The 21,868-nt window shown below is 39.8% G+C and overlaps 1 protein-coding gene across 4 annotated transcripts in view; it reads left to right on the forward strand.

Annotated features, from left to right (window-relative positions):
- The window catches only part of HHAT (hedgehog acyltransferase), a 164,306-nt gene that overhangs the window by 26,395 nt on the left and 116,043 nt on the right, over positions 1 to 21,868 (forward strand). For all 4 annotated transcript variants that reach the window (XM_035559862.2, XM_050709754.1, XM_035559845.2 and 1 more), the window contains exons 8-9: positions 982 to 1,132; positions 17,268 to 17,303. In XM_035559862.2, the coding sequence (XP_035415755.1) occupies positions 982 to 1,132; positions 17,268 to 17,303 (187 nt within the window). The remainder of the gene's footprint in view (positions 1 to 981; positions 1,133 to 17,267; positions 17,304 to 21,868) is intronic.

Consider the following 21,868-nt stretch of genomic DNA (forward strand, 5'->3'; position numbering starts at 1 on the left):
TAGTGATGGTTAGTGATTCTTGTCACTGTCAAAACCTTACATGCTTCTGAGGAAACAGGCCAAGCATCGTGAGACTCGGCATGAAGTTGTGAGCTGTCAGTGCTGGTAGTTGTCAGGCTGAGTTTCAGGGTGCCTGAATTTGTTACTGCCAATCCTATATTTTTTACTCTAGGACTGTGACTCACGGTAAATCTGTAAGAATAGCCAGTCTGATTTTCATCTCACCTGTGTAAGATTACTGCATTTTGTGCCATATCCTGGGGTTGCAGTGAGCTAGCACACCACCAAAATTTCTCTTTTGGCACTCAGGCAGCTAAAGCACTCTAGGCTGAGGTCTTTGTCCTGTGGGTTTAAAACAGAAATGTACCTTCAGTATTATGCCAGATGGAGTTCCAGTCTTGCTGTGCCTCAGCTGCGTCAGGAGGGATCACCTTGGGAGTGTTGCAGGGGGTACAGTCTACATAGCATGGGCTGTTTGTGAAGCTGTCAGGATGAGCTGCAAAGATGACTGTTGTTTGTAGCTCTTTGGGAGGAGCAAGTGAAGAATGCAGGTCAGGATGCTGTACAAGTCCAGTATTGACATATTTTTTCCAAAGATGAAAGCTTGTTGTTGCTGGGGTAAGCATTCATCACTTGTATCAGTAAGTTCTGATTTTTCATACAGCCTAAGTCCGTATTTGTTTTTTGTAGACGTCAGTGCCCACAGTCCAAAGAGATCTTGGAAGTGGAAATACAGGTGCTTACTTATGCCTTTGTATTAGGATAATAGTACCGTTTTGTGTGTGCCTAGAGTCAAACTGCGTGTGCTTCCATGTCCTATATCTGTTACAAAATCAGGTGTTGTATATCCCATCAAACAACAGTGCTTGCTTCAGTTTTTTGAATAATTTCTATTGAGAAATAATCAGTATCAACAGACTTTAAAAGTATTTCAAGAATTGTTTAAGGTATGAATTTGGTGTGGTGGTTTTGTTTTTTTAGGTGGCCTGGCTTTAGCTCAAGTATTATTTTTTTATGTGAAGTACCTGGTTCTGTACGGTGTTCCTGCCCTCCTCCTTCGAATGGATGGACTCAAACCTCCAGCTCTTCCTTGCTGTGTGAGCCTGATGCACAGTTTCACTAAAATGTGGAGGTTAGTCATTATTGCTTTTTAGAAAATTTATTATTGATCTATGACAGTAAATGTATAAAAACGTACGTGTGTGTTTTCACAGTCATGTACATGCCTGCCCATTTGTAGGCTGTACCCCAGACTTCTAGAAACATTACCTAAAACAACTTAGATTTGTCAGCTTTTCAGCACAGAGGCTTCTCTCTTCCATTGTGTTAGAGCCTAGCACAACGGGGCTTTCCCTGTTTGGTCTCTGACTGCTTTGTGATATGAGTAAAATTTTAATTTTAGTCATAAAAACAGCGGGCCTGTTATTATCAGAGCTTTATTGGGTGAGATTTTCATTTTGTTTCCTGCTTGAAGCTAGTTGTAATAGGCAAGCTTTATGGTTTGTAATAGTTTGCAACTATTGATATCAAGTATTCAAAGAAATGCAGCATAAATAGGGTGGATAAAACAGATGAACTGTTAAAAAATTATTTGAGCTACTACAAATTCCTTGGTTTAAATTGTCTTTCAGAAAGGATTTGAACTGAACTTCTGACCTACAGAGTTAATTTAGAAATCTGTTTTTTACTGGGCAGTCTCCTGAGAGCTGCATCTCTTGGCCTGCTGGCCTTCGCAAGCAGAGCTTCAAACAGCACCATTTTTTCCTTCTCTCCCAGTTATTATACCAGGGAATCTGAACATTGTCTGGAGGTGTCAGATGAATCTGAACTTTAGCACAAATTCTAATGATGCTGCTCTGTCAGGTAATTGTAACAGACAGTGCAAAAAGTACTCTGTATACCCATTTTTGCCTGCAAAGATGGGTGTGGTATATCACAATAAAACCATCTGGCATTCTTTTACAAAATATTCATAACACTTTCTTATAACAAAATTGAAACTAGTATCTAAACAGATAAAGTTTAATTATCTTTTTACAGAAGGAAAAAAAACTTGAACTGCTATTTACCACTTGCCCAGATATTTTGTTCATATAAGTAGCAAACAATCGATGCCAGAAATAATAAAATGATTTCACGGATGGGATTTGTTTGTTTACTCTGTAGGTCGAAAAATCGGTTCATGTACTGCTGATTTGATTTCTTTCTCTGAAAGCCATGTGGATAGTAGCATTTCCTATGGCTGCTAGTGAATTATGGGGCATTCTCAATTATCTAAGAAATCTCACATAGCTTGCCCCGTGAATCCCTGAATTATGATGCCTTTGTGTCTTTACAGTTAAACCCATGAATCACTACTACCCAGAGGCTTTTCTGTCTTTCTGTGTTTTGTTGTGCTGTATAGGAACATCAGTTTTTAGAAATGGGAATAGCCTTTGTTTCCAAGATGTGTGACTGGACAGGACTGGCCTAGACCAGTAAGTGTTGAAGTGATGAGCTTTGCTTAAAAGCTAGGAAAAAATGGCGAAAGCAAATAACTTGTGTTGTGAAGCCTCATGAGCAGTGATGTTTTTTCCTTGAAATGTTAAATATTTTTTGGTAGTTTTCTGAATATATGGATTTTTAAATTAATATTTCTAACAGCTTCATCATAGAGCAGTTCAAATAGGCACAATGTTATAAACATTCATAATTTAAAGATGGTAAGATTTGCATGTAGCAGATTCTGTTTTCATAAAATGATAGCCTAGTAAAGCTTCCTCAAGATTCTTAGAACCAGGATTGGGAAATGGAGTGGAGTGGAACAACCCAAGTTACGTGACGGAGTGCAGTGTCACATGTCTGGCATCTGCGTGGCTGCTTGTGGTTGCTTGGCTTGCTCTTACCCTTCTACCTGGCATAGTGGAGAAGCTACTGTAGGCTACCCTCAGACACAGGGTATTATGCTAGGTAGGCTTTCAAAAGACCCAGTATTGCTATTTAAATGTCTCAAAGTTATTAGCAGTGCAGATTATGAAGTAGATAAAACAGCCTGAAGAGAGAGACAACGTGAATGTCACAATGTAAGGAATACAAATATGCTACTGAAGAGTTTTGCACCACCACCTGGTGTCCTTTGAGCGTACCAATAAAAGATTTTGATGTGACAAATCTGAACCAGTGTAACTTATAATCAGTGCATGCTGACATGTTTCACTGTGTAATATAGCAGGTGGAAGAGCTTTCAATCAAGGTAAGAAAAATACCGCAACTTGTTGTCTAAAATTTCTCTGGAGCTGAAAAGCAAAGCAGGTATTAGAAAAACAAATTGGGTACTCTGCTTCCCCATTTATGATACTAAACACTTAACCAAATTGTGTCCATTCAGACTTATAAATAGAGGCTGTAATTAAAAAGAAATTATCTACTTTATAGTAGATTCTGCCTAATCTGCATTTTCTTTGACTTGGGAGGCTGTCTTGATTAAAAAATTAGCAATCTTGTTTCTAGTCTCATGGCTAGTACAGGTGTAGAATGTGTTACTATGGTTTCATTTCACCAGGATATCATCATCTTGGTAAATATGCAGTTGCATAGCTAATAAATCCATGATAAAGCTACTACTATTCAAAAGTTTGACTATAATTGTGTAAAGGAGGTTCTGAGCTCCTGATTGCCAGATAGGGCAGCAGTTCATTGGCACACCAACTTAGTTTTTAGTGTCTGCTGTATCCTGTTTAAGTCAGGAGGAATTAAAACTTGTCGTTACCAAGGGTAAAAGCGAGGTATTGGAGGGCATGAGAGGAACCGCCATTGTTGGAAGCTTGTGAGTGCTTTTGAAGAACTGATCAAGGCCAGTGTTTGCTGTGCAGCTTCTCACCAGGGTAGCCAACAGTGTAGTGCAACAGGAAAAAAAAGACGTGCTACTGTTAGAGCATTGCTGAAAATGGCAAATTAGTTCAATATGGGAAATATCCTAGTGGAGAAGTAAGGGTGTGGAAACTAGAGAAGCAATAATAGCATACAACTAAAACCCATGTCAATTTTGACTTATCAATGAATGACTTCGGCAATGTATTACACAAAGAAACTTGTCAGTTAATAGTTTTAGGCATTTAGCCCAGATGCCATTCATGGGGAGAAAGAGCAAAAGGAAGAAAAAAAAAAAAGCTGTCATTTTTGTTTTTCCATGCTACATTACTGACTGTGTTGAGTGCTTTTCTGCAAAGACGTTGGACACGTTGATCAGATACGTTTTGACATGCCATGGGATGGAAGTAGCATGGCACAAGTATCCTGTTATCTCTGGTAAGAGACTGATATGAGGTTTGTAGAAGCACAGCTCCTCCTCTTCTCATGCCTGTCCACCTTAAAATTTGCACATTCCCAAAAGCCTTATCTCAAAATACGTGCTATAAATGATATAGCAGTCAGCCGCAAGAGCATCGGGTATTTTGAGGTGATTTGCTTTGTATCTATCCTATAATTCTGGACAGCTATTATTTGAAAGCTCTCTATTCCATGCCCTCTGATGGGACTTAAGCAGCAGCTGACACTGAGAAGCAAGAAAAGTGAAGATAGGCTTGTGCATCTTTGCCTTTTTCTGTGGAGATTAGGAATGTCATTCCTGGTCTATTTGCAGCCTTTCATTTTAAAAGAAGTTGTCCAGTGTGTTTCAGAGACTCTATGAGGTAAAACAAAAATGTATCTTAATGATCTAGCTTCTCACAGGTTCTCATTTTAAAAAATGTTAATGTCACACCATTTCTGTTTAAAAATCAAAAGGCATTTTTCCCCACACCATATTTTCAAAGGTGATCTCTTAAATAAGGAAGAGGATTACTTGAAAAGGATAGTTAGATGAAATAGAATTACATCTGCAGTGTTGAGATGGCCTGGTGCTTGTGAGTAAGGGGAAATTATGTCGAAACCTGTGAACAGAAGAAATGGGTATCACCGAAGTGTGCAGAAGCAGAAATACCTCAGTGACTGTAAGCCATGTTAAACCTTCTTTTTGCCAATTTTAACCCTAGAAAGGCAGTTAGATCTGTTTTGTTTCTCCTCTTTGGACACACATGCTGAATTGGGGAATTAGAGAATAGATGGTATGGTGCTCATAGCTGTACCTGAATAAGAAGGTAGACAGTGGAGTGTTGATTGGCATTCTTGTTAATTTCCTCATAGAGATGGGATAAAAATACTGGGTATAATTTTGACCTTGCTGAAGTCACTGTCAAACCCGTGATTGGATTTAGTGATGCCAGGGTTTCATTTTAACTTCTCTGTTGGGACGGGACTGAAATGGACTTGCTGAGTTAAGCAAATCCATAAGTACTGCTAGTGCCAGTGGAACATAAGAATATGCAAAGTGTTGAGATGGCTGGCCTTTCATAAGAATGATGCTTAGCACTTGCTTCACTTTTTTTTTTTTTTTTTTTAAGAACCGAGGCCTAAAGAAATAAAGGTCTCTCACAAGTGTACCATAGTTGTCACTGAAAGACAATTTTTTTTCTGATGTCCACTGTTGGATTGCATCGTGCATGTATGGTGTGATGTAAACATAACCTTCAAATAGTAAACCTGCTTGCCAATATCAGAATAGTTAAGCTGCCTGCCCAGCTGCTGAGTATTTAATTCCAGAATTGTTAGACTTTTTTGGCATTGAAATAACGTATTTCTAAGTTGAAAAATATCATCCTTCCTGATTTACTGACCTGTTGTATTTTTTCATTAGCTGCTATGATGTTTAAAGCCAGGCATTGATCTATGATACATTGTTTTTAGCAATATGTAACCTGAGTACATGAAGGATGCTTCAGTTCTGGACTGCTTAGTCATTGCTTCACAGAGACAACAGAGTTAACTGCTTTTGACGTCACCTAAATTAGTGTATGCTACACTTCTTACCTACTATACAGCTCAATTTGCTGGTTATAATAAAGCTTTAAAAGGGTCTATAAATCTTTTCACTGGAGAGAAAATCTATTATTTGTCACTTTAGAGTGTAAAAAGAGGCAATAACAGAGCACCCTAATCCGTCTTCGGTCTAAATTGCATAATTACTGGAAATTTATTTGCGTGGTGACTGCTTTGTTACTGTAATTTGAAATTCCTGGGCTTTTTTTAATGAACAAGTCAAGCCCACCTACTGCTTATCACCCACAAAGCACATTCTTTGTAGTATTGGACATGAGCTCAGCACAGATACAAACTGTTACTGCTGCTCCCATTTGGCCGACAGCACTTTGTCTGCTCACAACCACTACAGAAAATGAGTAATAGCTATTAATAAACTTCATTGTTCCATTTGCAGGAAGGATAGGGAACTCTCATAGTAATTGGATAGTCGCTCTGCTTGGCAAGACGTGCTCAAGGAAAACTGAAGGAAAACTCACCCTGCGGGAGTTTGCCACTAATGGGCATTAAGCTTCATCCACTCTCCAGGAGATACTGCAGGTTTTTGAAGAAACGTGGAAAGCAGAAAATTAAAGCAATATTTCTTCTGAAGGGTTCTAGGAGAGATTAACAGAATGTAAATGAGATTTGCTCTTTTCAAGAAAGTGTATGCCTAATTGTATCAACCGAATCCAGTGTGAGGCATACATGAGGAACAAGAACTAATTTCTTTCTTAAAGTCTCCTGTGTACCCAAGACCTGTGTGTAAATTTACATGGACACTAGCAATGACTGATGCCTGCTTGGAGTGGTGCTTGTTTCTCTGGACAGGAGATTGCTTTAAAAAAAAAAAAAGTCATTTTCTAGAATCATTAAAGCTTTCCTCAGGCTTTCTGATATAATACAAGTTGAGTGTTTTAATTGGAACAAAACAACAAAACAAATTAGATCAGGAATCTAATTTATATGCTGGAGGCCACTAGCAGTTCATAAAATCTTTTATGCAGTCCATAAAAGAGCTTTCTCATAGATCATTAAGGTTGGAAAAGACCTCCAAACTCATCTGGTCCAACCAGCCCCCCACCACCAGTATCACCCACTAAACCATGTCCCTAAGCACCACGTCCAACCTCTCCTTGAACACCTCCAGGGTCGGTAACTCCACCACCTCCCTGGGCAACCTGTCCCTGTGCCTGACTGCTCTTTCTGAGAAGAAATGTCTCCTCATTTCCAACCTGAACCTCCCCTGGCGCAACTTGAGGCCATTCCCTCTAGTCCTGTCACTAGTTACCTGTGAGAAGAGGCCGACCCCCAGCTCCCCACAGGTTCCTTTCAGGTTGTTGCAGAGAGCAATGGGGTCTCCCCTGAGCCTCCTCTTCTCCAGGCCAAACAACCCCAGCTCCCTCAGCCGCTCCTCACAGGACTTGTGCTCCAGGCCCCTCACCAGCTTCGTAGCCCTTCTCTGGACACTCTCCAGGGCCTTGATGTCCTTCTTGCAGTGAGGGGCCCAAAGCTGAACGCAGCACTGGAGGTGCAGCCTCAGCAGAGCAGAGTACAGGGGGACGATCACCTCCCTGGTCCTGCTGGCTGCACTATTACTGACACAAGCCAGTATGCCATTGGCCTTCTTGGCCACCTGGGCACACTGCCGGCTCATGTTCATAGGGGCCATCCTGCTTTAAAACATTTTTGCTATCCATTTCCAGACTGAGCTCCCAGCTGGTAACTAACTCCATAGGTGAAACTCTGGTATACTCTTTATTGATGTTTGTTTTTTTTTTTTTTCTCAGAGGTGAATGTCTCTGTAAGGAAATATACCAATGTTGCGCTGCATCCTGCAGTATATAGGATGTCCAGAGTCAGTCCAGGTATTTCTGCTCCTGTTGAAATCAATGAGAGTTTTGCTACTGGTTTTGAGAGGGTCAGAGTTTGATTCTGGATTCCCTCCATCCTTATGGATAGGAGGAAGCTCTATCCTCTCCCTGCAACTCCATGCGGGAGATACTTTGCAGGTAGAAGGTTTAGGGTTCAGCCTTGGAAACACCACTTATTCACAGTACTCTTTTTTGAAGTGAGGTGTTATCCTAATAATGTAGGAAACCAAAAGACAACTTGATATTGCTGAATCATTCCAGAAGAAAACAGAACAGAAATTGGAAGTGTTTTATCTAAAAATGAAGTGTTAAAATTCCTGTATGTCCTTAAGCAAGTGTCAAAGAATATGATAAAGATATCTTTATGTATACACAAGTCCTGCTTATTATTACTATAGCGAGAAATTGCTTGTCAAACGCATGATATAAAAGCATTTGACAGTCTTCGTATTTTTTCTTTCAAATAACACCAATTTTTTTTTTTTACCTTTTTAGTTGAATGCTTTTTTTACACTGAAAAGAAAGCTGCTACTACTAGTTTGCTGCATTGCAGATGGTTAAAGCTTAAAATCACAGCTCGTGAACACAAGACAGCCCATTGAAGGTTGAGGTCTGGGCTTAAGCTTGTTCTTAAGGTCTTGATGTTCAAAAGAAGATTGAGTTCACTTGAGCAAAAATTTTCTCAGTGAGCTGAGCCAAGATTTGTTTCATTGCATGTTGTATGTTAAGGATTGAGATGTTTTGTTTTTTGAGTAGGAAAAGATATGTTTTGCTACTGTTTATGTTCAAGGAATGCCTGAAGAGCTGTGTATATGTTTTTGTTCCAGATTCTAGCACCGTATCAGGGGGAAAATGGTAAAATCCATGTATGGGTGGAATTTACCACGTATCTTGCTCTATCTAGTTAAATGGCTAAAGTTGAAAATGAGAGCTCCAAGAACGTGTGTAGCATGAGTGCCCAGAAAGCATTGCAGTGTGGCTTTCAAGGCTCAGTGTTGAAAACGATATTCTGTAATTTGGATAATAGATAAATTGTTGCTAAGGGTTGTTGGATTGGATCTCATTTTTCAGTGTTATCTGCCTCATCTTGCATTTTCCCACCTTTATTTTAAGAACTATAAACAGTAGGCAGCTCTTGCTTTTTAGTTAAATGTTTTCAGTTTGCTTGCTATATTTGTACTGAAAAGTACCTTCTGTGACAATTTAATTGTCGTTTTTCTGAGTTTTGCATCTGCTTTCTAAATAGTATATCCTAGCACGATGACAGTTACATTATTTACAAAGCAGTGTGCTGTTTGTCACTGAAACGTAGCTGTTTGCTATGAAGGTGTAGGTTTCCAGTAAACTTGCAGAAAACAGCATCTCTGAATCTATGCAAGCTATAAACAGACAAAAGTGTATTTAAAAAAATACGAATGGCTTTCTGAGGTCTTTAATAATGCAGATAGTGATGAGTCAATTGGTAGCACTCATTAATGAGAAAATACTTATTCTGCTTGGTAGGCGTACCCCCTCTAGGATTTGCTTTAGCAAAGTTTTATAGTTCTCTAATTGAGACATTAAATAATAGTCCTTAGCAAAGTCTTTATGCGGGTTTTGTATCTGCTTTCCCTATAGTAATCTTTGTCTTTGGACAAGGCTTAAAAACATGTTTCAGACTTATGTCACAGAGTTGTAATTACTTGTAATTTGGAAACCTTAATCATTTGGAGATTGCCAGCTAGGGAAGTTGCCACAGGAGCCATTGGAGGAAAAGTTAGCTCAAACAGATGAAGGAGGAAAAGTAGTTTAGCACTGCCAAGTGGTGGGGCATCCATCTTGGAATTCTCTTGTTTACAAGAGAATTGTTGGGAATTCTCTCGTTTACACAGTCTTTTGGGCATTGCTGCTGTAAGACGTTGAGAAACAAGGGACAGTGAAGCAGCCTATTAAGACCCTCATGTCAGTGAAAGCAGCTATCATTCAATAACCTTTCAGTCTCCAGTGCAACATGTTCTGGTGTATAGAGACTTCAGTCAGCAGCTCGCTGGCAGAATGCAAGGTTTATTTGCAAAGACTGCTAATGGAAGTGCTGGTTTTCTAAGTGCTTTTCTGCAGTTAAATAGGACAGGTTCCTCTGAGGATATATGAATGAGTTAGATTTTCTACTGTTAAGTTTAGCTATGTTTGTACTAGGAAGGGCTGTGAAGCTTTGTCGAAACATTGCAACAACGACAACACTTCTAAGAGAAGGTGAATACCCTCAGGGTAGAGAGTACTGAATCTGTAATAAATAGTAATCCACTTGTTGCATTTCATCACCACCAGAAATGGCAACTAGTCTTGCTGCTTTGAAGAGATCTCAGTGCAGTTATAGTATTGCTCTTGCTCCAGTGAAATGTGGGGCAGTGTTGCTGCTTGAATTCCTACTTTTAGAACATAGAACATTCTTTTTTGTGGTCCTATTCCAGAGGCAGCATGACTTTTTTTAAGCTCTCTGGGATATTTCTGTCCACAGTCCAATCCCTAGTTTTGTGGGAATGTAGACCTGGGCACACGGTATCTCCTTTACATGTCTCCATTTATGTTGCTGATTTTTGTACACTTCACAAATGGCAAACTAGTCCCCCTAGATCCATCCCTCCAAAAGTGGGGCCCAAAGGTAGAATGGTGCCACTGTCCCTGTGCATGCTGCCAGTACAGTTTGTTGTCAAATTGTGCATTAGCTGCTGCAAAAATAGTTTATTGGTCCTTGACAGAATAGGCACAGACAAATGACCCCAATTCTTAAATAATAGTATTGACATTTTTGATAACGTGGGTGATTCTAGTCCAGGATCTCCAGAATTATGAGGGATTGCTCCTGTGAGTATGATGGATTTTTGTTTGTTCAAAAACATGCAGAATTTACCTCATCTTAGCCATAATAGCTCCCCTTGTGTCCTTCCCCTATCATACATATATTTATCTGTATCTGTTGCTAATACTTGCAGTTATTTTTTGTTCAGTAGGAGTGATGGATATATTGTGTTCTTGATATCTTATATTTTGCATTCCCGACACAGAAGAAATGGTGTTCTCTGCTACTTTTCCTCACACAGTGTGTTATATCCAGTAACAGAAAAATATGGACGTATTTTTCTTTAGGCCTCAGACCTGTGTACCCTGATGGTGCACATAAGAGATCTGTTAGGGTGTTTTTGTTTTTTTACCTTTTTTTTTTTGAGGTTAATTATTTTATACTCTTTAAACAACGTGGATTTGCTTTCTTGTCCCTCGTCTAAGTGATGTCAGGGTAGTAACTCTCGATTTCGTTATGCTTTTTGTCTTGAAGAAAATGAGAAGATAATTAGCTCCCACTTCTTTCGTTGAGGTATCCTATTGCAAGTCTGTGCAGATAAGGTTTTTCAGAATGGAGCCATTCCCCCTGCTTACAACAGGTATCCTCACTGAAGTGAGTGTCCACCCAAACACTTCCCAGATTATGCTACGTGATGCATGAGTTGTTGGGCTTTGTTTCCAGGAATAGCACGTAGCCCAGCAGTCCTAGGGAGGAACTGCTGGAAAACAAAGCTGTGCTCACTTCTCTTCAGCACATGGTTTAAAAATATGTATATACAAGATCAAGATTTGGCAATTCAAATAATGCAATTAAGATCATACAGAAGGGGTTCCAGTAACAAGCGTAGCTTTAAATTGATTAATATGATCCTGATGTGTGCATGGCATTTACTTTCTTCTATGCTGTGAATTGTTGGGAATGAGGTCTCACAATCAAACCTTGTTGTGAGATGGGGTCCATGAGCGAGGCAAAGAGAAGGGCAATTCTCTAACACAGCTAATGAGCAGCAGTGTTAATCTACTTAGGTGTGAGGTCAGATCCTTAAATAACCTAAGGTGGTATAACTTCACTGGATTTAAAAGTTGAATATGAAAGGGTTGCACAGCTCTGCTAGGAGGGAACATGAGTTTTGACCTCAGGTAAAGGCCCAGTGCTGTGGGAAGCATGACCATAAATAATCCATCAGAAAACATATAATATGTGTGTATAAAGAAGGAGGTAGGTGTTTGGATGGTGGTGCTCAGGAACCAAAAGCCTGTTATCACGGGGAGGTGATCTGTACTCTGCTCTGCTGAGGCCGCACCTCGAGTACTGTGTTCAGTTTTGGGCCCCTCACTACAAGAAGGACATCGAGGCCCTGGAGCGTGTCCAGAGAAGGGCTACGAAGCTGGTGAGGGGCCTGGAGCACAAGTCCTGTGAGGAGCGGCTGAGGGAGCTGGGGTTGTTTGGTCTGGAGAAGAGGAGGCTCAAGGGAGACCTTATTGCTCTCTACAGCTCCCTGAAAGGAAGGTGTGGGGAGCTGGGGGTCGGCCTCTTCTCCCAGGTAACTAGTGACAGGACTAGAGGGAATGGCCTCAAGTTGCACCAGGGGAGGTTCAGGTTGGAAATGAGGAGACATTTCTTCTCAGAAAGAGCAGTCAGGTGTTGGGACAGGTTGCACAGGAAGGTGGTGGAGTTACCGTCCCTGGAGGTGTTCAAGGAGAGGTTGGACGTGGTGCTTAGGGACATGGTTTAGTGGGTGATACTGGTGGTGGGGGGCTGGTTGGACCAGATGATCTTGGAGGTCTTTTCCAACCTTAATGATTCTGTGATTCTGTGATTCAATCCCCAGCTTTGCTGGGAGCTGCCGAAGCTGCTGATCTGTGCTGCAGTTAAGGTAGGTAGCCAGGAAAGCATGTACCAGCTCCCAAGTAAAGGTCCCAACTGTTCTTTGGTCCTGATTTGTATCAGAAAGCACCAGCCAACGATAGGCAGCTCTAGATTAAGTGGCAGGCACAGAATTCCAAAATAAGGACAAACTATAGGGAAATAGGACAAATGGAAATTTAAGAGCGAGTGCAAAATACCCATGACACAAGGGGAAAACAACCGATTCATCTGATACCCTAATTGCACTATAAACAGGACCTTGTCACTGTTTTGCCCATTTCATTTTTATATTTATATATATATGCTTTTTGCATCCCAGGAACAAAAAGAGGATTTGTGTACTTTTTTCTGGGAATCATCAGGATTGTATTTTTAGTGAATGTGCTTTTCCTACCAACTGTGGTTCATACCAGCATGTTTCTGCGTTTTCCTGTCTTTTCTCTCTCTAAGATGACTTTTTTTTTTTAACCTCTAAGCTTTGTGCTGCATGCAAATTTGGAGGCAGCTTGTTGCACTATGCCTTTAGCTTTCCAAGCAGAAACTGCATGTCAGTGAAATCATTTTAAAACCATATCTTGAAGGCAAAGATGTATGCTTGCAGACAGATTTCAAAGATTATATTTTGGAAAAGATCCTTGCTGGTTTAGCATACATACACTGTTAGTCACTGATTTCTAGTTAACGTGCTGGGAAAAGATGCATTTGGTTGTGAAGGATTACATGTGTAATCTGCTCAAATGTATCAAAAACTAAAACTTCTGTACTTAACAAAAGCATTAAAGTTGCATACAGATACAGAACTGTGAATCAAAATGCAAACCTTCAGATGAACTGAGTTAGAGATGTTTTTGTAAAGAAAATAGCTATCAAATTGCCTGCAGTGAGTAACATGATTATGAAATGGAAGTGAAATAATCTCCCCTTTAACTAGAATAATAGAATCATGGAATATCCCAAGTTGGAAGGGACCTATAAGGATCATCAAGTCCAACTCCAAAATACTTGTGAAGATCCAAAAGCACAGCCGTGACAAGAGAAATTCCTGCTTTCTGGGTTATTGGTGACCAGTACATGTTTGGCAGCTGCTGACTTATTAAAGTATGAAATATACATCAAAAATAGATCATAGAATCATAGAATATGCCGAGTTGGAAGGGACCTGTAAGGATCAAGTCCAACTCCTGGCACTGCACAGGTCTACCCAAAAGTTTAGACCATGTGACTAAGTGCACAGTCCAATCTCTTCTTAAATTCAGACAGGCTTGGTGCAGTGACTACTTCCCTGGGGAGCCTGTTCCAGTGTGCAACCACCCTCTCGGTGAAGAGCCTCTTCCTGATGTCCAGCCTAAACTTCCCCTGCCTCAGCTTAACACCGTTCCCATGGGTCCTGTCACTGGTGGTAACAGAGAATAGGTCACCTGCCTCTCCACTCCCCCTTGCGAGGAAGTTGTAGACTGCGATGAGGTCCCCCCTCAGCCTCCTCTTCTCCAGGCTGAACAGGCCCAGTGACCTCAGCCGCTCCTCATATGTCTTCCCCTCTAGGCCCTTCACCATCTTCGTCACCCTCCTCTGGACACTCTTGTTTCCCCTTCTATGCTGGAAGATTAGGCAAGATTCTAAAGATGCTGTGTTCAAAGACCACCATTATTATTTTGATAAACTAGATTTTATCAGTTACATCTCCAAAAATTAAAATAGTGTATTATGTTACGGACATTTGAGCAGTTTACAGAATTTAGGTAGAAAATAATTTCTTACTCATTTTGCTTTGGATGTCCTTCCTTTTGTCATTTTAGAATTTAATTAAAACTTTTCTTTTTGGGGAAAATTTTGCTACTTGGAGAACTTCAGAAAGCATTTGTAAAGCTACTTTTTCTGTAACTGGGCACCCAGAAGTGCAAGTGGTACTAGGTAAATCCTGTGTTTTGCAGTGAAGTTCAGCATTGAGCAAGCTGAGTAAAGCTGATCATAAATTATATTGCAATATCAAGTAAGTTCACTTTATAGAAAAGTGGTGTTCATGCTTATATGGCAGACTTAATTCTGAGTTACTTGTGAGGGGCATCCTGGCATGTCTGATAGGTGGTGTTGAAGGGATCATTATGAAATAATTAATACTTGACTTTTTTTTTTTTGATTTATTAAAGTTGCTTATTTGGTGTTTGATTTTTTTTTTTCTATCTGGTAATGGAAAGATTAACTACGTCTATGAGATCTTTTGCCATTGCTGTCTCATTTTATTTTCAGGTCACTTTCTTGTAGACTCAAACGCAGTATTTATTTAAGTATGAATAAGCGGAACAGTTGAAAGTGTCTGTTGGTAGTGTCTTGGCAAAACCAGCCTCCGGAATCCTAGTTTTTCAGTCTTTTTGCCTTGAAATGTCTCTGTTCATTAACTTAGGTGCCTAAAAATGTATGTACCCAAAGCCTGTAGCCTTACGGATCTCTAGTAACGTGACTAGTTCTCCCATTTGTAGTTTGAGATTGTTCAGCATTGTTGGTTTTGCTTTTGGAAATAATCAATTATATTGTCCTGAGGTATCTTTAAGATGTAGACACGCAGTCTGACACTACTGTATATTCTTGTTACTCTGTTGTTTGTAGCGTAGTTGTACTTTAAATTACTACTTAAACAGTGGAAAATTGAGATTCTTGTGTAGTCAGGTGAAGTCTATCAGTAGAGTATCAACCTGAGGAATAACAAGGCCTGTTTGTCTGCACTGATTTTTACCAAGTGAGGCTCTGATCTTTTTTTCTACCTTTTTCATTTATTGCAATGAATCGGGTCTGTGCATGTTAATTTTTAATACTTACAGAAGATTTTGCAGAGATATTTTAATTGTGATAGCCAGTATGAAATAATGGACTGTTGTGAATCTTATTAAAAGGAAGTTCATTATGTTGTGAAAAGATGGCACATAAGTCTACAGCCAACTGTCGCTTTCTCCCTTCCTCTCTGAACCCACTCTGTCTCAGCTTTGTCCATCCCAACCTACTACAGCTCTGAACTTCTCAGGTTAGGTGGACCATTCCATCTCCATGGCCATTCTAGGCCAAGTCCTTCAACTTTCAGTTCCGTGTCAGAAGTGGTGATATTCTTATGCTCCGCGTCCCTGCCCTCAAGAAGTTATTCTGTCCCTTCAGAAACTTCAGTCACAGAAACAGACAGTAGAAGATTTGGTCGTTGCCAGCAGAGGTAGCCAGCAGTACCTGAAAAGATGAGCTTGTCTGAAGATGTTTAAGATAGCTGTTCATTCATTATGCAACATTTCCCTGGAACTGTACAAGCTCTCTTCTCCCCATCCCAGCACAAACATACTAAAGTGTTTGGTCCTGGGAACAGAAGGCTTTCAGGGTTATGAATACGGACGGACTGTGGACAGCTCTGATACACAAGACTTCTCCTGTACAGCACAGAATATTTTAGTGAAGAGTAGGAGCCAAATTACAGCATGCCTCTAAGCAGGAGGAATACAGAAAGATAAGAGGATGCACTTTGTGCAGTGTAACTAACTACACAGTAATATAACAATAATATGAGACGGCGAAAGCTTTTAAGAAAGGAATGTAAAATAAAGGTTTAACGATGACCATGTTCATGTCCCTGGCAGAATGCCTTTTCCATCCTGAGACAGTTTTTACAAGAGAAATTCGCTGCCCTCATCTCCACCCTGCTGATTCGGTGGAATTTCCCTCCATGTTAACGTCTATAATTTCTACAGCTCGTTATCTCTCTTTTGTTATCAGGATGCCACTAAGAACAGTATCTGATGATTTCTCTTGCTGCTTCAGGTAGAAGGCAGCACACTGCAAGCAGTAGTATTAAAATAAAATCATGTTGAACTCAGATGACTGATTAGTCTTTTTGGAACAGGCTGCTCAAGAGCTTAATATTTGCTAAAATGTTTTCAGATTGTGTATGGGATGTAAGCCTGTTTCAGAGCAAGTTCAGCACTGAAAATAAGACTCATTTTCCAGTTGTGCCATTATGCACACTGTTAATCTGGGATTATATTGATAGTCCCATCGAAATGGAACATACTTCAGACATGAGGAAAATTTCAGAAATCAGCAGATGTTTAGCCTTCCTGTAGTGTCAAGGATTTGCTAGTACGTGGCTGTGGTGCTCGTTCCTCCTGAGCTGGCAGAGCAATGGAGGAAGCACAGAAAAGGAAAAGAAATGCTGACATTAACTGCCTGCAGATGTTGTGAGTCCCCAGGTTTTCAGGCATGGTTCTTGTACAAGTTAAATCACCCTGAAGGACAGAAGTCCTCAGAGTTGCCTTCCTCACCAGAGCTGTGAGAACGTGCTTGCAAGGCCCACATCTCAATATGTTTTATGTATATGACGGAGAAATAAGGGAGCTCTGATTATTCTGTCATGGAGAGAAGTCAAAGCAATTCCTTGCCTTCTAGTGCAGCACAGAGGAGACCAAAGGAAAGGATCTACCTTTCCCTTTAGTATGTATGTGTTGCATAGTAAACAAGCAGACTCAGTGGTCATAAGGATGCTGTAAACTTTTTTTCAGTAATTCATATTCATGCTGTCTTTATGTTATGCTGCTCTGAATGTTAATGCTTTCTTGAAGAAATCCTCAAACAATGGATTGGTGAGCTTTTTAACATGAATCTAAATCTTTCCATGTGGTGAACGTAGTAAATGCCATGTCATTAGATACAGGAAACTGCATACGTAGCTTTTGTCATTCATAAAACAGAAGCAAAAATTTTATATTTGTTTTGGATAATAATTATTTTGAAATACAGTATATAATACCCAACAAAGTAGTGTTCTTTAATTAAAATATGGTTAATCTTTTTTCTTACAGAAGTTTTGATGTTGGGCTCCATCGCTTTCTGGTCAGGTAAGCTCATGTTTATTTTGAATTGCAATTCCATATCAAAAAGTGTTTCTGTTATTAGTGTAGAAAGCTGTCTGAACTTGATACTGCTTGATACTTTCTGTGGCAAGATCACCTTTTATATTTCATAAACTTTTACTATTTGGCTTGGATGTTTACCCAATGTAAAACTCTTAAGGAACCTCTTTAGGAGTCATTTAGGAAATCCTTGATTCAGGAAACTTCAGCAGAGGTGTTCCAGTCATTCTGAGGAAGTATATTTTTCCTTCATCTTGTTATTTTTTTGGATCTGGAGAAAAGCAAACATTTTTCTAAGTATTTTTTCCACCGCAAACTCAAGCACCTTCATACTTTTTGATAAGGCCTTGGATTATATAGACAATTGTGACTCTGTGGAGGAGAGTTTGTTTCCCTCAATAGAAAACTTGATAGATTGGATGCATGGGCTGGACTATACTCTGAAGATGAATAAGCAGTAATTGTTGTGTGTTTTGTTCACTGACATTGGGAGGAATATAATGATTAAAGCAGGGCATTTCAAGAAGAAAAGGGAGGTTAATGCATTTGAATGCTACACTGAGGAACTGTTTTTGCTGTTTGGAGTTCTTTTGTGTGAGCAAAGTCTCAGGTGTTCACTAAAAATGTGTTTGCATTCATTCTCAATAACATACGTATCCCTACCTACTTATATTTACAAAGAAAAGCAATATGTATTGTAAAAGATGGAATAGTTTGCTATCATCTTAAGGCCCTCGGAGAACTCTTTGTCAGTTATTTCATCCCACTAAAATGTTGCCCCTCACACAACTGAGCAATATCCATCTGTGAAGGCTTTTACCTTGGAAGAACTAACCCACTGTATGTCTAACACTGTTAAGACATACAGTGAAACAAAGCATGCTGTTGGAGTCCCTCCGTAAAGACCAGGTGAACTTAGGCTTCCCTTGATCTCGCCTTGCTACTGAGCTCATTCTGTTAGGCTCCTGTGTTCTATTTCCTGGATAAATGCTCTCTGTAAAGCCTTCACAGGTATGAGTCCTTGCAGCATCAAGGCAGGGATTTGCAGCACTGGTTCACAGACTCCTGGAGCTCTTACGGAGGGTGGTCACTCCTGGTTGCTTTTCACCCTTCTGGTCACACACTCAAAGTGTTTTTTTTTTTTTTTTTAATGTTTTCAGTACCCTGCTGATTGCCCTTGACTTTAGCTTACACAAGGAGCATACAGCTCCAGACAGAATAACAAGTGCCTACAAGCATTTCTCTGCCTTAGGTTCAGCATTATTCCTGAGTGTTCCTTCCACCGAGTCTTCTAATGGCATCTAAGATATCCCTTTCAGATTCAGCTTCTCCTTTAGATTATCAGCTCCATGGCAAAATCTGGGAAAAAATAGTAATTCTGTATCTGTACAAGGTCTGGGTACCATTCAAACAGTAATACAAAGGGCGTGCCTTAATGGGAAGAATGCTGGGTAGTCTCCTATTGAACACCATGCTTTTGTGGTTTAAATGAAATACAAAAAAAACCCCAAACAAACAAAAAAGAAAGATAGGAGATCACACCAATAAAGTGTTTGTCACAGAGAATGAAGTCTGAATTATGGCTGTACAGGCAGACCCCTGTCCTGACATCACATAACCTTTGAGCTGTAGATTTTGTTATTTTACATATTTCTTCACTTATAACACAGAAGCATTTCATACAGCTTTCTTCACTGAAGCTGTAGTGTCAGTATCACTGAAGAAGTCTACGTTTCAGTATGTAGATACAGCTTTTACTACTCAATGTATTTAAGTTCTGGTATTCATTTTATAAAAAGAGTCACATCTATATTTTGATCAGATTTTTTTTAATCATATAAGAAATGTTCAGAAGCATGCTGCTGTTGTACAGGGAATACACTGAACAGCAAGGTCTCCTGGGAAAGCAGGTAACTTCTGAACCAAGAATGGAATCATAGTAAGCATCAATGTACTAACATTGAGCCACTGGTAATGCTCCTGCCACAGAATATAAGATGATAATACTTACATACTGTGTTGTTTTATATCCTCTGGAGATGAAGTATTGGAGTTACATGCTCATATAATCTCTGGACAGCAAGTATTGAATTTGATTGAGTTGAATGTCGTCTTTTTGACTAATATGTCCTTTTTTCAAAGCCCACTGTAGGTCCAGTGCAGTGTGTTACTCTCACTTAGAGGCAGCTTTAGTAATACTTCATTCTCAGTCTGTAACCTCCCCCTGTTATTAACCTGGGAAGTCCTCAGACACTTTCCTCTGTAACTGTACTGCTAAGGAGGAAATACTGTTCCCTTCTGTTATAGCAGTATGAATTTTGCTTGGTTTTCCTTTATGAGAAAAGAAAAGGAAGCCATTGTTTAGTAGATGACTTTTGGACTAGGGAACAGAAGACTTGGTATTACTTTCATCTCTGCCATTGTGCCATGTGACCTTTAGAATGTTATTGCCTTCATTATTTTTGTCTATTTAACTGGTCTCTGCTCTCAAGATCTTGCAGATTTTCTCTTGTGTTCATATAGTAGCTGTCATGAGAAGTCCTTTTCACAGTTTGGGCTGCTGTGTGTGAAATAATAACAAAAAGCAGAATTGCAGAAGTGTTGAAAATCTATGAAATGTGTACTGTTTGAAACAGGGATCCTGAAAATTCACGGGGGAAAGATCAACAATTTCATGATGAAAACATTCATGATGAAAACTGTTTTTATACTACCCATTAAATTGTACTACCATACTCGAAGATCATTTGCCTACTCTTTTCTCACAGTGATACAAAAAAAAGTAATTGTTGCCTCTTCTTTTAGGTTCAGCAGAATTATTAATCAGTGTTATTCAATCACTGTACAGACAATATTTTTTTCATCATCAGTATAGGAAAAAAAAAAAGCAAAGCCCTATGTTTTGTAAATCTAGGCGTTCTTGTTATGGAGCAATGGGTGATTTATCAGAGTTTGAAATGCACAGAAGTAGCCTTTGGAGTAGCAGTTTAAAGGGGAAAGGCTGCATGGTTCTGTTACCTCACTGAAGCCATTTCATCCAGTGCTGAGACTAGGGCATTAGATGAAATAAAATATTGAATGTATGAGAATATTTACTGTCTTACTGCCAAACAGTCCTTCCTTTAGGGCAAGGCTGATGAGGGCAGTGGAGAAGAATGACAGTTCCTGGAGGCATGATCCTTTTGAAAAATCTCCCCACTTTCAGCACTGCTGAGACTTTGAAAAAATGTGAATCATTCATTGTAATACAGATGTGGCTTTGAAAAGAGCTGCAGGACCACATACCTATAACATCACCCAGAGGTGCCCATCTGTTAGTAGTGCTCACAGCTGCCCCTGTGCTTTGCAATAACTTTAGCTTTTTGAGAGTTGCAGGTTGTATAGGTTTTGCTTATTTCTGGCCGCAAATGTTCTGCAAATTCAAAACTTCAAAACCCATCCCCTAGTTTTCTCAGATGAAACAGGGCATAGTTTGGGTTCTAGGATCAAATGTTAATAAAAAATTTTGCCACATCTATAGATTTTAATTTCAACTAGGACACCTGCATGCAAGGGCAGTGTGGTTCCATGGAGAGTCACTGAAGTCCTCAACAATATTCAAGCTATCCCAAGCTTAAGACAGCTGTGTCCCTACTGTTCAGAGTGGAAAAAAAAAAGGCAGTTCTTGCTGTCAGTATTTTGTCTGTTTAAAAATAAAATAATAATAATTAAATAAAAATCTGAACTTTCCCCTTCTAACACAACCAGGTCTTGGAAAGTCAACATCTGATTGCAACAGTCCGTTTTGCTTTGTATTGCATCCCTTCCCTAGTTCCATTCCATGGTGATTCTGGGCTCCATCCATCATCTAGATGCAGATGTTCTGCTGGGGTGTGATGTGGGGTGCAGCGTAAAAGATTGCCCTTTTCTGAGAGCCAAATACAAATGCTGATGCTATACAGTCTCTGGTGCTGCTTTGAACATGTTTGCCTATAAAATGCTATTGATGTTCTAATATACTGTAGCTGGGCTAGACAGCACAGTATTAAAGAGATTCCACTTGTCTTGAAACAGGATCAATAGAGGATAACTACCTCTGACTTTGAAGTCATTAGGTGTAAAGTCCCACAAAGATACATTCTTCCTCTGCTTTTCTGTTTCAGTGCATCTGCTTCATCAAAAAAGCTTGGCTTCTCAGTTCACTCTGTCCTGATCATGTAGCCATACTCACCGTGTGAATGACAGTGTATGCTCAAACTGTCTTCTGGAGCAAACCAAATTATGTACTTGAGAACAAAATCCTGAGTTTGGCTCTGTGGGTTGTTCACTCCACAGACCCTTACCAGTAGGTGGTATGGATAAGATCACAACAACTTTGTCTTCTTGATCCCTATCCACTCCTAGTCTAATATTGCCTCAGTAGCTTTCACAGTCAGCACTTCCCTTCTGTCTTTTCAGGCCATGCTTTTAGTCAGCATGTAGCCTTAGTCTTTTGCCTTTAAAAAATGGCCACAGAATAGCCACCACCTTCACTCAGACACCTTGAGGAAAAACTAACAGATTATAATGCT

The sequence above is a fragment of the Cygnus atratus genome, chromosome 3 (assembly GCF_013377495.2).
Source record: "Cygnus atratus isolate AKBS03 ecotype Queensland, Australia chromosome 3, CAtr_DNAZoo_HiC_assembly, whole genome shotgun sequence".
In the NCBI taxonomy this organism is placed as follows: Eukaryota; Metazoa; Chordata; class Aves; order Anseriformes; family Anatidae; genus Cygnus; species Cygnus atratus.